Source organism: Temnothorax americanus, unplaced genomic scaffold (genome assembly GCF_048541705.1).
Source record: "Temnothorax americanus isolate GAGA-0224 unplaced genomic scaffold, ASM4854170v1 Scaffold132, whole genome shotgun sequence".
In the NCBI taxonomy this organism is placed as follows: domain Eukaryota; kingdom Metazoa; phylum Arthropoda; class Insecta; order Hymenoptera; family Formicidae; genus Temnothorax; species Temnothorax americanus.
In genome coordinates this window covers 55043-71967 of record NW_027509267.1, presented here as the reverse complement: position 1 = coordinate 71967, position 16925 = coordinate 55043, and the positions used below count along the sequence as shown (strand labels likewise).

General features: G+C 39.5%; 1 protein-coding gene across 1 annotated transcript; it reads right to left on the bottom strand.

The window, feature by feature from the left end:
• Positions 1-1029: 1029 nt before the first annotated feature.
• Positions 1030-16388, bottom strand: LOC143894228 (uncharacterized). The gene is made up of 2 exons (XM_077400369.1): positions 15331-16388; positions 1030-1153 (listed from the first exon to the last, which is right to left on the bottom strand). The coding sequence occupies exons 1-2, from the start codon at positions 16386-16388 to the stop codon at positions 1030-1032; spliced, it is 1182 nt and encodes a 393-aa protein (XP_077256495.1).
• Between the last annotated feature and the right edge of the window lie 537 nt (positions 16389-16925).

Below are 16925 nucleotides of genomic sequence, written 5' to 3'. Positions count from 1 at the left end.
TCAAAAATATATAATAAATAAATTTGGGTTTTATATTTTATATATATATATATATATATATTTTTTTTTTATTTTATATATATATTATTACTAATTCTACTATTAACTATATATATATAGTTTATTTATTTTTTAATTCAATTTTTTTGAATGTCCGCTTTGAATGAGAAAATTTCATGCAAATTTTATGCAGGATAATCAACAAAGAAAATATTTTTATAGAACATCTTTCCTGAATTATATGGATGATAGAGAGGAAATGTTGCTTGAACTTTTGGTTCTGGGTGCTGGTCTCATATTGCTGAGTCGCCAAGAAAAATCAAAAAAGTGGGCTAACAGAAGGTGGTGGGCCCGTCCTATCAACTGTCAACGTAACAATCAAGGAGATTATATGAATTTGCTGCAAGAAATGAAATCAGATTCGGTGATGTTTTTTCGATACACCCGAATAATATTACCACTTTTTAACAATTTGCTCCAAAAAATAAGAGCACTTTTGATGAAAAGAAATTGGAGAGCTTTGTAACCGGAGCAGAGACTCGCTATTATATTCTCAGGTACGCAATATTTTATTTATAAGTAAATAAAATACTATGTACGTAGGGCTACGTCAACTGTCCTTCATTGAATACTTTAACACGAAATAGTTGACGTACTTGTACCGTTGATTGCGGCACACTTTCTACTGTGCCCGTTTGATTGTTGTGCTCATTGAATATAATCCAACTTTTCAATATTACAGATATCTTGCAACTGGAGATTTGCCACTGTCTATATTGCGTTAGCCTATCGTATTGGCAAATCAACGGTTTATAAGGTGGTGAAAGAAACTTGCGATATATTAATGAACGTACAGGCACCTTTATATTTGCGGACTCCAACCAGAGACGAGTGGACAAAAATTTGCAGTAACTTTTGGAGTAACTGGAACTTCCCAAATTGTGTAGGGGCCGTAGATGGCAAGCATGTGCAAATTGACGCACCGCTCAATTCTGGAAGCTTGTACTAGTAGTAGTAGTAGTAGTAGTACTAGTGGGAGGTACCACCAGGGTCCTTGTCGGCCACCAGATCTAGCTGATCCTTTGTGCCTTTCCACTTGTTTTTTGCTAAATCTCGAAATACAGTCCTGAATCTTGTACCAGGTTTATCAGATCTGTAACCCTAGCATTTTCTAGATCCTGTGGAGTTAAGTACATACACCCCTAGGTTTTGTATCTTTTGCATATAAATGCCGGGCATTGGCATATTATATGTACGTTGTCTTCTTTCTCGTCTCCGCAAAGGCGACATGTCTTTTGCTCTGCGAGCCCGAGATTAAAAAGGTGTGCTCTGAGTATGGTGGAGTGACCAGTGTTTGCACAAGCTCGCGCACAAGCCTGATCTCGAGAATCAGATGAGGAAAGAACAAATAAAAAAAATTCATTTATTGAAAGAGAGATTGCGTTTCGTGATTTATATGTAATTCAAAAAAAAAAATTTAAAGTGGGCAGAACTATAAAAAGAATACCAACATTTGTTGCATAGGAGAAGGGAAACTGCCCTAAGACCTTCCCAGTATTCGTGAACAAAATTATACATCGGTAATAAAAAAATACAATATATGTACAATAAATGTCTCAAATGCATAAAAGAAACAAATAAATGGTTATCATAAAACAGTCCTTTCTTTAAATATGTATCATAATATACTTTGAAGTTTTACTGAGGTATTTCTTTATCATATAAAATCTTCATTATAAGAAGAATTGTCATGTCGGTTGCAACCGAAGGATTAATTATTTAATATACTTTAGACTGAGCTCAGTGTTACAATAAGACTCGAAATGAACTTTTAATCTCTTTTCAAAAGACGAGGAAGTCTTCCTCTCGCTTGCTCTCGTGATCTCTGCGAATTGTAACCGCAAAGGGTAACCTTGAGAGGATTGATTATCTCTCTCGCAACGATAGACGAATATCTAACGTTCCCACTCAAGTATATATAAACAGGTTACCTTTTGTTTGATGATAACATCACGTAGGATGTTCACACACGAGTATAAATCGAAAGTACCAAGCCAAAACCTCGTTCATCCAAGACTTCGAAAGGACGTTTTATCTCATGCCGAAAAGGCTCTCTCGAACGTTCCAGAAAATGGCTGCCTTTTTCGAGCCTTCCACGTGCCGGCATGGCTCGCCAGGACATATCTCACTGGCTTCCTCTCGGTGACGATCGTTGTTGTCCTTTTTTGATTCGTATATGTTTCACAATTATCCTGTTTATTGCACACGGATAGGCCGATCTCGGATACTTTACAACTTAACTGCGAAAAGATGATGCAATTATTCGACTCGAACTTATGTATCACGCACGATGTCTGGGAGACGAATGCTCGCTCGCCCGGGCTGCGCGCCCCTCCTAACATGCTCACGCAAGCGCGCGGGAAGCCCGCGCTCGGCCGTTCTCGAACGCCTGGGTTACTACGCAGTCGGGACCTATTTCGCGCGCGCACAAGCATTCGCACCTTCGTGAACCTGGAACCCGACTTTACGAAAATTAAAAATTAATAATATAATTTGTTTGTACTTCGTTTGTACCCGTTTGTACCACTTTTCATTTTGTTTGTACCTCAAAGGGTTCGGAGATATAAGGTGGTTAAAAATGACCAGAACCCAACTTTAAGATACTTTAATTTCATTAATGTCATTCGATAGAGAATCGTTTGTACCCGTTTGTACCACTTTTCATTTCGTTTGTACCTCAAAGGGTTCGGAGATATAAGGTGGTTAAAAATGGCCAGAACTCAACTTTAAGATATTTTAATTTCATTAATTTCATTCGATAGAGAATCGTTAGTACCCGTTTGTACCGCTTTTCATTTCGTTTGTACCTCAAAGGGTTTGAAAATACAATTATTTAAAATTATTAGACCTAACGCTAAAACAGTAAATCCGCTATTTTTTAAGATATCGCGAAACGGTCAACGGGATTCGACAGATAATCATTAGTACCCGTTTGTACCGCTTTTCATTTCGTTTGTACCTCAAAGGGTTTGAAAATACAATTATTTAAAATTATTAGACCTAACGCTAAAACAGTAAATCCGCTATTTTTTAAGATATCGCGAAACGGTCAACGGGATTCGACAGATAATCATTAGTACTCGTTTGTACCGCTTTTCATTTCGTTTGTACCTCAAAGGGTTCGAAAATACAATTATTTAAAATTATTAGACCTAACGCTAAAACAGTAAATCCGCTATTTTTTAAGATATCGCGAAACGGTCAACGGGGTTCGACAGATAATCATTAGTACCCGTTTGTACCGCTTTTCATTTCGTTTGTACCTCAAAGGGTTTGAAAATACAATTATTTAAAATTATTAGACCTAACGCTAAAACAGTAAATCCGCTATTTTTTAAGATATCGCGAAACGGTCAACGGGATTCGACAGATAATCATTAGTACCCGTTTGTACCGCTTTTCATTTCGTTTGTACCTCAAAGGGTTCGAAAATACAATTATTTAAAATTATTAGACCTAACGCTAAAACAGTAAATCCGCTATTTTTTAAGATATCGCGAAACGGTCAACGGGGTTCGACAGATAATCATTAGTACCCGTTTGTACCGCTTTTCATTTCGTTTGTACCTCAAAGGGTTTGAAAATACAATTATTTAAAATTATTAGACCTAACGCTAAAACAGTAAATCCGCTATTTTTTAAGATATCGCGAAACGGTCAACGGGGTTCGACAGATAATCATTAGTACCCGTTTGTACCGCTTTTCATTTCGTTTGTACCTCAAAGGGTTTGAAAATACAATTATTTAAAATTATTAGACCTAACGCTAAAACAGTAAATCCGCTATTTTTTAAGATATCGCGAAACGGTCAACGGGATTCGACAGATAATCATTAGTACCCGTTTGTACCGCTTTTCATTTCGTTTGTACCTCAAAGGGTTTGAAAATACAATTATTTAAAATTATTAGACCTAACGCTAAAACAGTAAATCCGCTATTTTTTAAGATATCGCGAAACGGTCAACGGGATTCGACAGATAATCATTAGTACCCGTTTGTACCGCTTTTCATTTCGTTTGTACCTCAAAGGGTTTGAAAATACAATTATTTAAAATTATTAGACCTAACGCTAAAACAGTAAATCCGCTATTTTTTAAGATATCGCGAAACGGTCAACGGGATTCGACAGATAATCATTAGTACTCGTTTGTACCGCTTTTCATTTCGTTTGTACCTCAAAGGGTTCGAAAATACAATTATTTAAAATTATTAGACCTAACGCTAAAACAGTAAATCCGCTATTTTTTAAGATATCGCGAAACGGTCAACGGGGTTCGACAGATAATCATTAGTACCCGTTTGTACCGCTTTTCATTTCGTTTGTACCTCAAAGGGTTTGAAAATACAATTATTTAAAATTATTAGACCTAACGCTAAAACAGTAAATCCGCTATTTTTTAAGATATCGCGAAACGGTCAACGGGATTCGACAGATAATCATTAGTACCCGTTTGTACCGCTTTTCATTTCGTTTGTACCTCAAAGGGTTTGAAAATACAATTATTTAAAATTATTAGACCTAACGCTAAAACAGTAAATCCGCTATTTTTTAAGATATCGCGAAACGGTCAACGGGATTCGACAGATAATCATTAGTACCCGTTTGTACCGCTTTTCATTTCGTTTGTACCTCAAAGGGTTTGAAAATACAATTATTTAAAATTATTAGACCTAACGCTAAAACAGTAAATCCGCTATTTTTTAAGATATCGCGAAACGGTCAACGGGATTCGACAGAGAATCGTTAGTACTCGTTTGTACCGCTTTTCATTTCGTTTGTACCTCAAAGGGTTCGAAAATACAATTATTTAAAATTATTAGACCTAACGCTAAAACAGTAAATCCGCTATTTTTTAAGATATCGCGAAACGGTCAACTGGGTTCGACAGATAATCATTAGTACCCGTTTGTACCGCTTTTCATTTCGTTTGTACCTCAAAGGGTTTGAAAATACAATTATTTAAAATTATTAGACCTAACGCTAAAACAGTAAATCCGCTATTTTTTAAGATATCGCGAAACGGTCAACGGGATTCGACAGAGAATCGTTAGTACTCGTTTGTACCGCTTTTCATTTCGTTTGTACCTCAAAGGGTTCGAAAATACAATTATTTAAAATTATTAGACCTAACGCTAAAACAGTAAATCCGCTATTTTTTAAGATATCGCGAAACGGTCAACGGGGTTTGACAGATAATCGTTAGAAAACCTTCAGGTATGTCTAGTTAAATTTTTGAGATAAAACTTTGAATAGTTTGAATAGTTAACAAATGGTGATTGTTTTTTCTACGTGGGGGTCCAATGGATCTTGTGTGACCATTATGAAATTATTCGGAGGTGTGACCGCATCGGGTAAATCTATTGCATAATTGTTATATTCCTGCGCTTAGTGTAATCCGGAACTAACGACGAGGACGTGACAGGATTCTAGTTCCATTTTGTTTTTTCTTTTGCTTTTTTATAATACTTTTTTGTTTTTTTTTTGTTTTTAAAAATATATTTTGTTTTTTTTATTTATTTTATATTTTATGTTTGTTATATATATATATATATATATATATATATATATATATTAATAAACTATTTTAATTATATAAAAGAATAAAATATTAAAAATTATAAAATAATAATAATATATTATTTATTGAATATGCCAATATCTATGTGCCAGGGACCTTTTCCTTTTTACTTTAATATTTCAGAATGTTTGTTTCATGTCCCCTCATGTCTCTTTATTGCTTATGTTTCTTTTACATACATTAGCATTGCTAATTTTCTCTTTTGTAGCAATGCTCTTGCTGTTATTAGGATTGGTTTTTTATTGGCACCTAAGTCGTTATGAACCTCCCATCGCCCGGTTATTCGACGGATGTACGCCACGTAATGTCCGACATACTTTGGATCTGAATTCCCAATATATTCTATGGCAGAAACTAATCTATAATTTAATTTGCCAACTATTAACTTTGAGGGAATTTGTGAAATAGTAAATACTCCAGGCCAGTTTTTGTAATCCATGTTTGCAGCAAGTTTTACCCATTGCAAGCATTCGATGTCGATGAAGAGATGATTTCCACTAGAAACTTTTGAAAGTACATTGTTCGACCCACATCGAATGCAATTCTTATAGAATTCATCACATATTTTATCATTAATAGAACTTTCAAGAGCCTGCATACCTTTTTCATAGAAAGGCTTTGTATTTATGTCAATAACCGGGCGATTATTGATAATATCACCACAATCACAACATTGCTGCGTGATTTGATACGAATGTTCGTTGGTTAATAAGTTTGAAGAAACCAAATTACTAATGTTGGAATGGCAATTAATTTCATTATTTTTCACCTCGAATATATTGCTCAGTAGCGTCGATCGTTTCTTATATGTTTGGGCAACTGCTCCATAAGTTGAAAATATTTTTATGAAATCATAAAACTCATTCTTCGAAACCGTAATATAATTATGATAACTGGCCCAATCTCGGTAACCTGCTAACACGGACTGCGCAACTGTATCAAACGGGCACGTGTTGTAAAATGTCACATCTTTTCCTGCTACGCGAACTCGCCCCAATAGTTGTCCGTTTTTTAATAACAGTAAATTAGCGTTTCTACTAGGCTTCTGAAGAATGTTTTCAATGTCCGGACACGGAGTTAAATACTTGCCCCGTTTTGACGTTTTTACATTTAATTTTTCTTTGAGAACATTAGCATCAGGCTCATCGACGACGCTATCAACCATTGGACATAGAATTTCATACTTTGTTCGTTTTGCCTGATTTTCGATGTTACATGATTCGGTTCTTGACAAATTTTTTCCACCCCAGTTTTCTTCTTCGTATAAAAATGAATAAATTCCTTCAAAATGCTTTACATTCATCTCAGCTTTCTCAATAGATGTCTCATTAGATGTCGAAAACTCCGAGATTTCAGTTTCACGGAATTTTGAAACTGCATCAAGTTCTATGGGTTCTTCATGTGAAACACTGAGTTTTTCAATTTCACCACAGTTCGAAATTTCTTCTATTTCTAATTTAGTGTCGATTTTTGAGATCATGTCAAGTTTTGATACCGCATTTTCTGATTTTGAGATTTCTGAGGTAGACACATCCAGTTTCGAAATTTCATTCGATGTAATAATTATTTGAGATTTATCAGTGGAATCGCAAGCAGCGTTCAAAAGTTTTTCGGTGCCGGAAATTGATCGTATGTGTTTTATTATAAACTTGTCAACACGAAGGTTCCGATCACCTTTTAAAATCAGATTTTTTAATTCACGAAAATATTCTTCGCTTCGCGAAGAAGTTGCAACAGTCTCATTTGGTGCCAATACGCATGTCCAAAGAGTAAAATGTTTACTTATTCTTAGGAGACTATTCGCAAAATTCGGACACCAATATGGATTTGGTCGGTCACCTATTTGTGCTCTCTGTTTACAATCATTTTCAAGTTCTTTCAAAAAAATACTCAATTTTCCGGTTACGTCGAACTCGAAAGTTTCAAGATCCACTGCAAAATTATCTTCGGAATTATCATTTTCATAATTTATTTCTTTTTCTATTACAGCATCAATTTCTTTTTCGTTTACTGATTTAATGTTCTGGATCAGTTTTTTTTGGGCACTAAAGCAGTTGTTATTTGAATTTACGTCCTCGGTCTCAGAAAAAGCTACTATCAGAGTGTCGCGTAACAAGCTTTCGAAGCTTTTAAATGTTGTGCATTTTGCGAGAAGTCCAATGCATCGAAGAAAAAATTCTTTTACACGTATATGAGTATTACGAAAGCATTTCCAACGAGTGACAAGCTTGATAAGATGAGCAATATCGATTCTTATGTAACAACGTGGTTTTGTAATGGAACAATTTCCTTCAGCAAGCGCAAAACATCTATCGACATATGTATTAAGATCAATTGTTTCGAATGCCAAGCAAACAGCATTTAAAAGTGCCAAGGCATAATCGATAACAATTTCCGTAGGACACGGTACGCCAGAACGTAACCATTCGCGTAACCAATAAGATAAAATATTCGCATCATGCTTTTCCGAAATCATTTGGACAACTGGCAAGATTTTCGTATTAAATGGAATTACACCTTGATAAAGATATATCGTTGAACTTGATCCATCTGGTTTTGTAATGCTTCGAACAATCGAACCCGTCGCATCTATGCTTAGACTACCAATTTTTGACATGTCTTTGCAATATTTTTTATACAGAAAGATTTGTTCCGGACTCCAGTACATCGCGAAGAACTTATCGTATCCAATTTCTCGAATAGTCCCCACGAATTCGGGGCGATATTTTAATTCACGCATCGATTCAAGAACATCGACACCTTTACGAAGTCCTAATTCACGATCGCTTTCCGTTTGCTTTGCCTTGCGCAGAACATCTTCGTTGTACAAATGCGCGGGAACTTTATCGCCGAATTCCATAAGCTCATTAGCTTTTTGTCTACGCCAAGCATACGTTGATTGGGCAGTGACTTCCTTAGCGACCCGTTTTCTGTTCTCTCCTCGCAGTTGGCGCTTCTTTTTATGCTCAATTTCTTTTGTGTTACTTGTTGACACTTGCAGTGTGAGTCCATTTTCGGTTGGTTTGTCTAAAGCGTACAAATTAATTTCAACATTACATTCAGTACAAGAACCTTTTATCATCACATATAATTCCCCGGGATTCTCGTTAATTTTCGGATTTTTAAAAGTATAACAACATGGCAACTTATGTTCTCGCCACAATTGCTCCTGAAGTATATCAGTCCAACCCCGTCGTAATACTTTATAATTCCTATCTTTGTACGATACATCACGCGCACGAATACTATTCCAATCATCGCCTGAAATAGTGATTGTCGCTCTAAGTGGTGATAATAATTCACGAGACGCATTCATTGACCAGTTTGAGTGATTTGAGTCACAACTGCGATTTTTTTTCGAAGTTGATATTTCGAGATTTTGCCCAACGCCGTGCCATTCTCTCAGCATACCCTGGATTTTGTGATCATTCCGAGAAATGTATAAATACATGTGCTTTATCGATATTTCGTTTCGCATTTTTAGGACTGCGTCATTCCAAACGCTTTGCGATAATGATTTTAGTTCTCCGCTGTCGTCGAAAAACATCAAATCTTTTATTGAATCGAAAATAATTTGGACAGGAAATTTTGCTGCGCGTGGCATGTTTATCGGCTCTTTCTGCGAATCAGTTTAATCACTAAACTTGTATTCTCAAAATTAGAAAAATTTTCCGCTTATAGTCAGAGAACTAGAAAACTAAAGTTACTGAACCTTTACAATCTATGCGAGCATATTAAGCACGAGTAAATAGAAGTTGCCCTGTACAGGAATAAAAAGTAATGTAAATAGCACAATTTTAAATACAGTAAATAAGCTATTAAAAATAAAAGAGACAGATTAAAAGAGTATTACGGAAACAGAAAAATAAATAAATTAAAAGGGTAATACGGAATTCGAGAAGATAGATGTATGATAAAAAGTGAATCGAAATTTGCAAATAACGTCTGTTTTACTTATCGTAAATATACGTTTAAATCAAGCCTTGTCAAAGTCAACTCGCGAGCTGAACGCGCTTCCACCTATCCGTCGTCTCGCTAGATTACGGGCCTGTCCGAAGTCAGCGCACGAACCGAAAATGCGCTTCCACCTCTCCGCCGTCTCGCTAGATTACGGGCCTGTCCGAAGTCAGCTCGTAAGCCGAACGCGCTTCCACCTCCCCGCCCTCTCACTAGTTAAATCATTGAAATGTACTAGTTTGTATCTTAAAAGAATGAGATATAAAGATGCCAGGTTGCATATACAAGTAGCATGAAACCACAGAAAAGGGACACAAGCGCGAACGCGTGCGACGCAGGACGTTCTCGGCAGTGTAGTGACGACGGCAACAACGCGATGCTCTTCTGTTCGAGACGCGCCGGCAGCCAATGTTGATATATAGCCGTGCTATCGTACTATAGCTTGAGCGATTGAATCGTTTGTCACATACTATCTCCACGTAATATTATTCATTTTTAATATTTAATAACTTGATTATTATTACGAATTTTGCAAAACGGTATAAAACTTCTTGTTCATCTTATTCTATTTTACTTCCTTGCAAACGATGGCAAGGGTGTATTAAGCCTCTATAGAATTTAATATCATTACTTCACTTTTCAATTATATTGTTGAAAAGTTACCGAAAACCGTATTTTGTTGCTATTGAAATAATATAGTAATATATATAGTTCGGGAGTACAAGTAAATATTAATGATAGATGTTTCGTGCGCGACCGAGGTATCCTCGGGACACGAAGTATGCCGGGACCACCCTGTCCAGGGCGCGGGGCAAGAACCAAGGAGGTAGCGAAAAGAGGGTTCAAAAAACGCTCGCCGGGTTTTCTGACAAACACACTTTATTGCACATAGAGTACTTCTCGCATTCACGCACCCGAGCACCCGGAGCATTCGCGGGATGGCGGGACTGAAATCTTGAGTCGCTCCTTCTGTCTGCGTGGCTCGCGAAACGGAAATCTTGTAGAGCGGTAGATGACCGCCCTAGCGTCCGGAGATCTTGCTCGCGGTCAACGGATATCTTGTCGCGAAACAGACGAGCGAGCGCGGTCACGAGGTGCGAGATGCTCAGGCTTTCTTGTTGTCTCGGGTACGCGATAGTGAGTTCGCTTTTTACACAATCACTATACGCTTTACATTCACGATGATGGTCCGTGTTCACAAACGGCGCGGCACGACAAAATGGCCGCGAGAGAGGGGTCGATATCGGGATCGAGCTCCCTTCGCTGAGTTATTGAGCAGTGCTCGCTTGCACTTACGCTCGGTTCTCACAACACTTGTTGCAATCACGATACCCAGGTTGACTGCATGTGACGGTCTCGTTCGCCGTCTGTACGGTCTTTTAGATGAGGATCACGGTACCGCACGCGGTGATCACGTGATCTGTTTATGCTCGTTGCCCACTCGATTGCGGGCGACAACTCGTCAATCTCGTATGACGAGAGATAGTGCGCGACGACTAATGCCGCTCGCGACAACACTTATACGCTCGAAACTACCCTCGCACAGGGCGTCTCGCGTTCACCCATACCGAATTCCTCGCAGTCGGAGAACGGCTCACTCTTCGCGGCACGAGCGAAAGAGCGATTCGAGATGTTTCACGCGGCGATCTCAAGGATGCGGCTCGCGATGAAACTTGATTACGGACTTCACGCACTGGCGGTCGAGACCACTCCCGATAGGCACAATGTCGCGAACGCCCGGCTCGATGTGTCTCTTGTCGCGGCAGAGAACAGAAGAGAGCGCGGATCGATATCGATTATCCTTCGTCCCGAGAGGAGACCCTCGGCGGGGGCATGGGCCTCACGAAGGGCGAATCACATCGATCCGCGATGTTACGCGTTGCGCGGTATACATATTTCGGAATACGCGTGCGCGTTTTGCAATCGCGCTGTCGAAACGGTAGCGCGATACTCGGGTGATCTCGGATAAGGTCGAGTCAAGCCCGAGGGTTGTTTGTGCTTGCGCCAGGGGCCATTACTTTCGCGACAGCGCCCTGCCACCTGATTTTACCTTAATCCTAAACATACCGCCCGCCTCGAAGCTTTAGTTTCGAAATTTTCTGACTTCGAATGTGATGAAGTTCGAGGAGGTCGATATGTGAACGCACGAAATCTTATGAGCTAATTGAACGCAAACTTACATACTGTCGCAGAACTTTATTTACAAGACTTAAGCATTAAGGGTAACAAGAATATCACGAACCGCCCGCCGTGGCAGACAGTTCAGCGACGCGAAGGCTGAAGAGAAGTCGAATCGTTACTAGAAGTCTCGTCAGAACGCGTCTCACAGTCAATCGGCAGCAAACACAGTTTTACTATCGGCCGGGTATACTCGGACGTAGCGGTTTTGACATTCACAACACGAATCAATCCATCGGAACCGGCGTGGCACTGGGTAATTCGACCAAGCTCCCATTTACAAAGAGGCAGTGTGGCATTCCGCAATAAAACGAGCTGCCCAACTTTCACGGGCGTTTGCAATTGTCGCCATTTAACACGCTGCTGCAACGTGTTAACGTAATCTGTTTGCCACAATTTCCAAAAGCGCTCGGTCAAATGTCGAACTCGTTGCCACCTCGACAACCGATTTTCATGCAAATCTAATAGCGATGGCTCCGGATTGACCGTGATCGCCGATCCGATTAAAAAATGTCCGGGCGTTAAGACCTTGTAATCATTGAGCGTATCTTTCTACGGAGCGAGAGGTCGCGAATTAAGACACGCTTCGATTCGGCACAACAAAGTCGTAAGCTCTTCGAACGTGAGCGTGTGATTCTGGAGTACCCGACGGAGATGATGTTTCACGCTCCGGACTCCGGCTTCCCATAAACCACCGAAATGTGGCGCAGACGGGGGAATAAAATGCCATTGGACATTATCGGAAGCGGTGGCGTTGAGAAAATTCGGATCATTAACGGCTGCGCGATATGCTTGGGATAACTCTTTATTGGCTCCGACAAACGTTGTCCCGTTATCGGAGTACATTGACTTCGGCAATCCTCGACGAGCGCAGAATCGAGAAAAGGCGTCTAGAAACGCGGGTGTGGAATAATTTCCTACTAATTCTAAATGGATCGCGCGGGTTGCTAGACAGACAAACAACGCGATATACGCTTTTCGCGAACTAATTCCGCGGCCACCGGAAGCGCGAACTTGTACGGGTCCCGCGTAATCGAGACCGCAATGTGAGAAACTGCGCGATGGCGGAGACACTCGCAGGGTAGGAAGATCTCCCATGAGCTGCTGGGGCACGACCGCTTTTTCACGCGTGCAAACCACGCACTTATGAATTATCGATCGGACCGCGCTTCGAGCTCGTAAGATCCAGAAGTCCTGTCGCAGCGTTGCGAGCGTGAGCTGCATGCCTGCATGAAGCGTTCGCGAATGAGCTTGCCGAATGAGTAGAGTCACTAACGGATGTGACGCGAGTAAAATTGGATGCTTAGAATTAAATGAGATCGGAGCGTTTTTCAAGCGTCCTCCGACTCTAAGCAATCCCTCGTGATCCACAAATGGATTTAACGATAAGAGCGGACTTTTAGCATGTGACGGTCTCGTTCGCCGTCTGTACGGTCTTTTAGATGAGGATCACGGTACCGCACGCGGTGATCACGTGATCTGTTTATGCTCGTTGCCCACTCGATTGCGGGCGACAACTCGTCAATCTCGTATGACGAGAGATAGTGCGCGACGACTAATGCCGCTTGCGACAACACTTATACGCTCGAAACTACCCTCGCACAGGGCGTCTCGCGTTCCCCCATACCGAATTCCTCGCAGTCGGAGAACGGCTCACTCTTCGCGGCACGAGCGAAAGAGCGATTCGAGATGTTTCACGCGGCGATCTCAAGGATGCGGCTCGCGATGAAACTTGATTACGGACTTCACGCACTGGCGGTCGAGACCACTCCCGATAGGCACAATGTCGCGAACGCCCGGCTCGATGTGTCTCTTGTCGCGGCAGAGAACAGAAGAGAGCGCGGATCGATATCGATTATCCTTCGTCCCGAGAGGAGACCCTCGGCGGGGGCATGGGCCTCACGAAGGGCGAATCACATCGATCCGCGATGTTACGCGTTGCGCGGTATACATATTTCGGAATACGCGTGCGCGTTTTGCAATCGCGCTGTCGAAACGGTAGCGCGATACTCGGGTGATCTCGGATAAGGTCGAGTCAAGCCCGAGGGTTGTTTGTGCTTGCGCCAGGGGCCATTATTTTCGCGACAGCGCCCTGCCACCTGATTTTACCTTAATCCTAAACAATAGAAAAACAGATCGTAAACATATTTTGATCACGAAAAATAGCCAATATACTTCTGTCAATTTTGACCAGATTATATATATATCTACTCCTTAAGGCACAAATGATTCTTTATCAAATGACGTTAATGAAATTAAAATACCTCGAAGATAATTCTGACCATTTATTAATCACTTTGCATTTGTTTACCCTTTGAAGTAAAAAAAATGAAAAGAGGTACAAACGGGTACAACCAATTCTATGTCGAATCCCGTTGACCGTTTCGCGATATCTTAAAAAATAGCGGATTTACTGTTTTAGCGTTAGGTCTAATAATTTTAAATAATTGTATTTTCGAACCCTTTGAGGTACAAACGAAATGAAAAGCGGTACAAACGAGTACTAACGATTCTCTGTCGAATCCCGTTGACCGTTTTGCGATATCTTAAAAAATAGCGGATTTACCGTATTAACGTTAGTCTAATAATTTAAAATAATTGTACTTCCGAATCCTTTGAGGTACAAACGAAATGAAAAGCGGTACAAACGGGTACTAACGATTCTCTGTCGAATCCCGTTGACCGTTTCGCGATATCTAAAAAAATAGCGGATTTACTGTTTTAGCGTTAGGTCTAATAATTTTAAATAATTGTATTTTCAAACCCTTTGAGGTACAAACGAAATGAAAAGCGGTACAAACGAGTACTAACGATTCCCTATCGTATCCCGTTGACCGTTTCGCGATATCTTAAAAAATAGCGGATTTACTGTTTTAGCGTTAGGTCTAATAATTTTAAATAATTGTATTTTCGAACCCTTTGAGGTACAAACGAAATGAAAAGCGGTACAAACGAGTACTAACAATTCTCTGTCGAATCCCGTTGACCGTTTCGCGATATCTTAAAAAATAGCGGATTTACTGTTTTAGCGTTAGGTCTAATAATTTTAAATAATTGTATTTTCAAACCCTTTGAGGTACAAACGAAATGAAAAGCGGTACAAACGGGTACTAACGATTCTCTATCGAATGACATTAATGAAATTAAAATATCTTAAAGTTGAGTTCTGGCCATTTTTAACCACCTTATATCTCCGAACCCTTTGAGGTACAAACGAAATGAAAAGTGGTACAAACGGGTACAAACGATTCTCTATCGAATGACATTAATGAAATTAAAGTATCTTAAAGTTGGGTTCTGGTCATTTTTAACCACCTTATATCTCCGAACCCTTTGAGGTACAAACGAAATGAAAAGTGGTACAAACGGGTACAAACGAAGTACAAACAAATTATATTATTAATTTTTAATTTTCGTAAAGTTGGGCTCCAGGTTCACGAAGGTAGCATTCGCGCGTTCCGATCTACCGCAAGATGAACGCCATAGATGGCTGCACCAACACAATCTCTCTCTCTCTCTCTCTCTCTCTCTCTCTCTCTCTCTCTCTCTTTATACGTTGATTTCAAACAACCAGTAAGCAATCCCAACGCCATTCTCAGTTTCTGTTTACTCAGCGCCAGTAGTTCTTTAGCCCTACCTGGTCTGCTGTCTTTCATCAAAGTCCTGGCCTGGCGGCAGGTTTTTAACTTCTCCCACCTGGCCAGGTGTTCTTTTTTTAGGCGACCTTTGATGATTTCTTTGCCTACTGCAAAGGGTATTCCCGTCACCTGGCCAATTGGTGCTTCATTAGCCCCCTTCTTGGCCAGCATGTCTGCGGTTTCGTTCCCTGGTATTCCTTGACGCCCAGGCACCCATACTAGCGTGACCTTATTAAATCCGCCTAGTTTTTCTAATGTTAGCATGCAATCCCTAACCAATGCTGATTCGGTAGTTGTTTTTGCCAGCGTTTGTTTGGCTGCTCTACTATCCGAGCAGATGTCTATCTTCTTTCCCTTCGTATCTTTGTTTAGCAGGTGTCCCGCGCACTTTAGGATAGCCAGTATCTCAGCTGTAATAACAGTTAAGTGGCTTCCCACAGAAATACTCTTCCTGTGGTTCTCCTTTGGCCCGTAAAATCCTGCCCCAAAGCAGTCATTAATGCTTGACCCATCAGTGAACCATAGATCCACATTGGGATCCCTGACTCCCCCCGGGTCAGACCATTCTTTCCTAGTTGGTATTCGTATCTTAAAGTGTTTTACTAACTGGTATTTTTTAGGAACTCTATCTTGTTTTAATGTAAAAGTGTGTTTCTGGAACAGGTCGAGCCTTGTATGTCCCGTTCCTGTATTTCTCCATTCTCCCTGACACCTTAGTATATAAGCTGTGTTCCTCGCTGCGTTTACTAGTGGAGGCACACAGAGTGCAATTTCTAGCGCCTCTGTGGGGGTAGTCCTCATAGCCCCTACTGCAGCCCTTAAGTAGCTCCCTTGTAGGCTTTTCAGAAGGTTCTTCGCTTTCCCTTTCTCTGTCCTGGGCCACCAGATCACAGATGCATAAAGTAGTCTCGGTAACAATACTGCTTTGTATAACCATAGTGCTATAGGAGCTTTGATGCCCCAAGACTTTCCCATGGCTCAGGGTTGGGCAGATACTTCGAAACAAAGTATTTAAATACAAGATACAAAATATTTTTTTGACATGTATTTAAATACAAGATACAAAATACTTTTTCGACATGTATTTAAATACTATTGTATTTAAATACATGTCAAAACTAAAGTATTTAAATAGTATTTAAATACATTTATAAATACTTTTAAATACAATTATTCTTTAACATTCTAAATTTGCGTTTATTTTTTAAATAATAGTAGATGATTTATTAATCTTATTATATATAATTGCTTTAATATTAAGTATATAGTCTAAAATTATAGAATCGTATGAAAATAGGATTATAAAAAAATAATAGCATATATTATATAGTGATTTAATAATATAATAATTATATTATAATATAAAACATACAATACAGTGTTACAGAGTACAGACTATACTCTATTTATTAATTATTATTTTTTAGTAATTCTTTGGTATTGCCTTTCAAAAAGAAATTTATTTATTTATTTTAACTCAAACTTTATAAAATAAAAATAATTATAAAATAA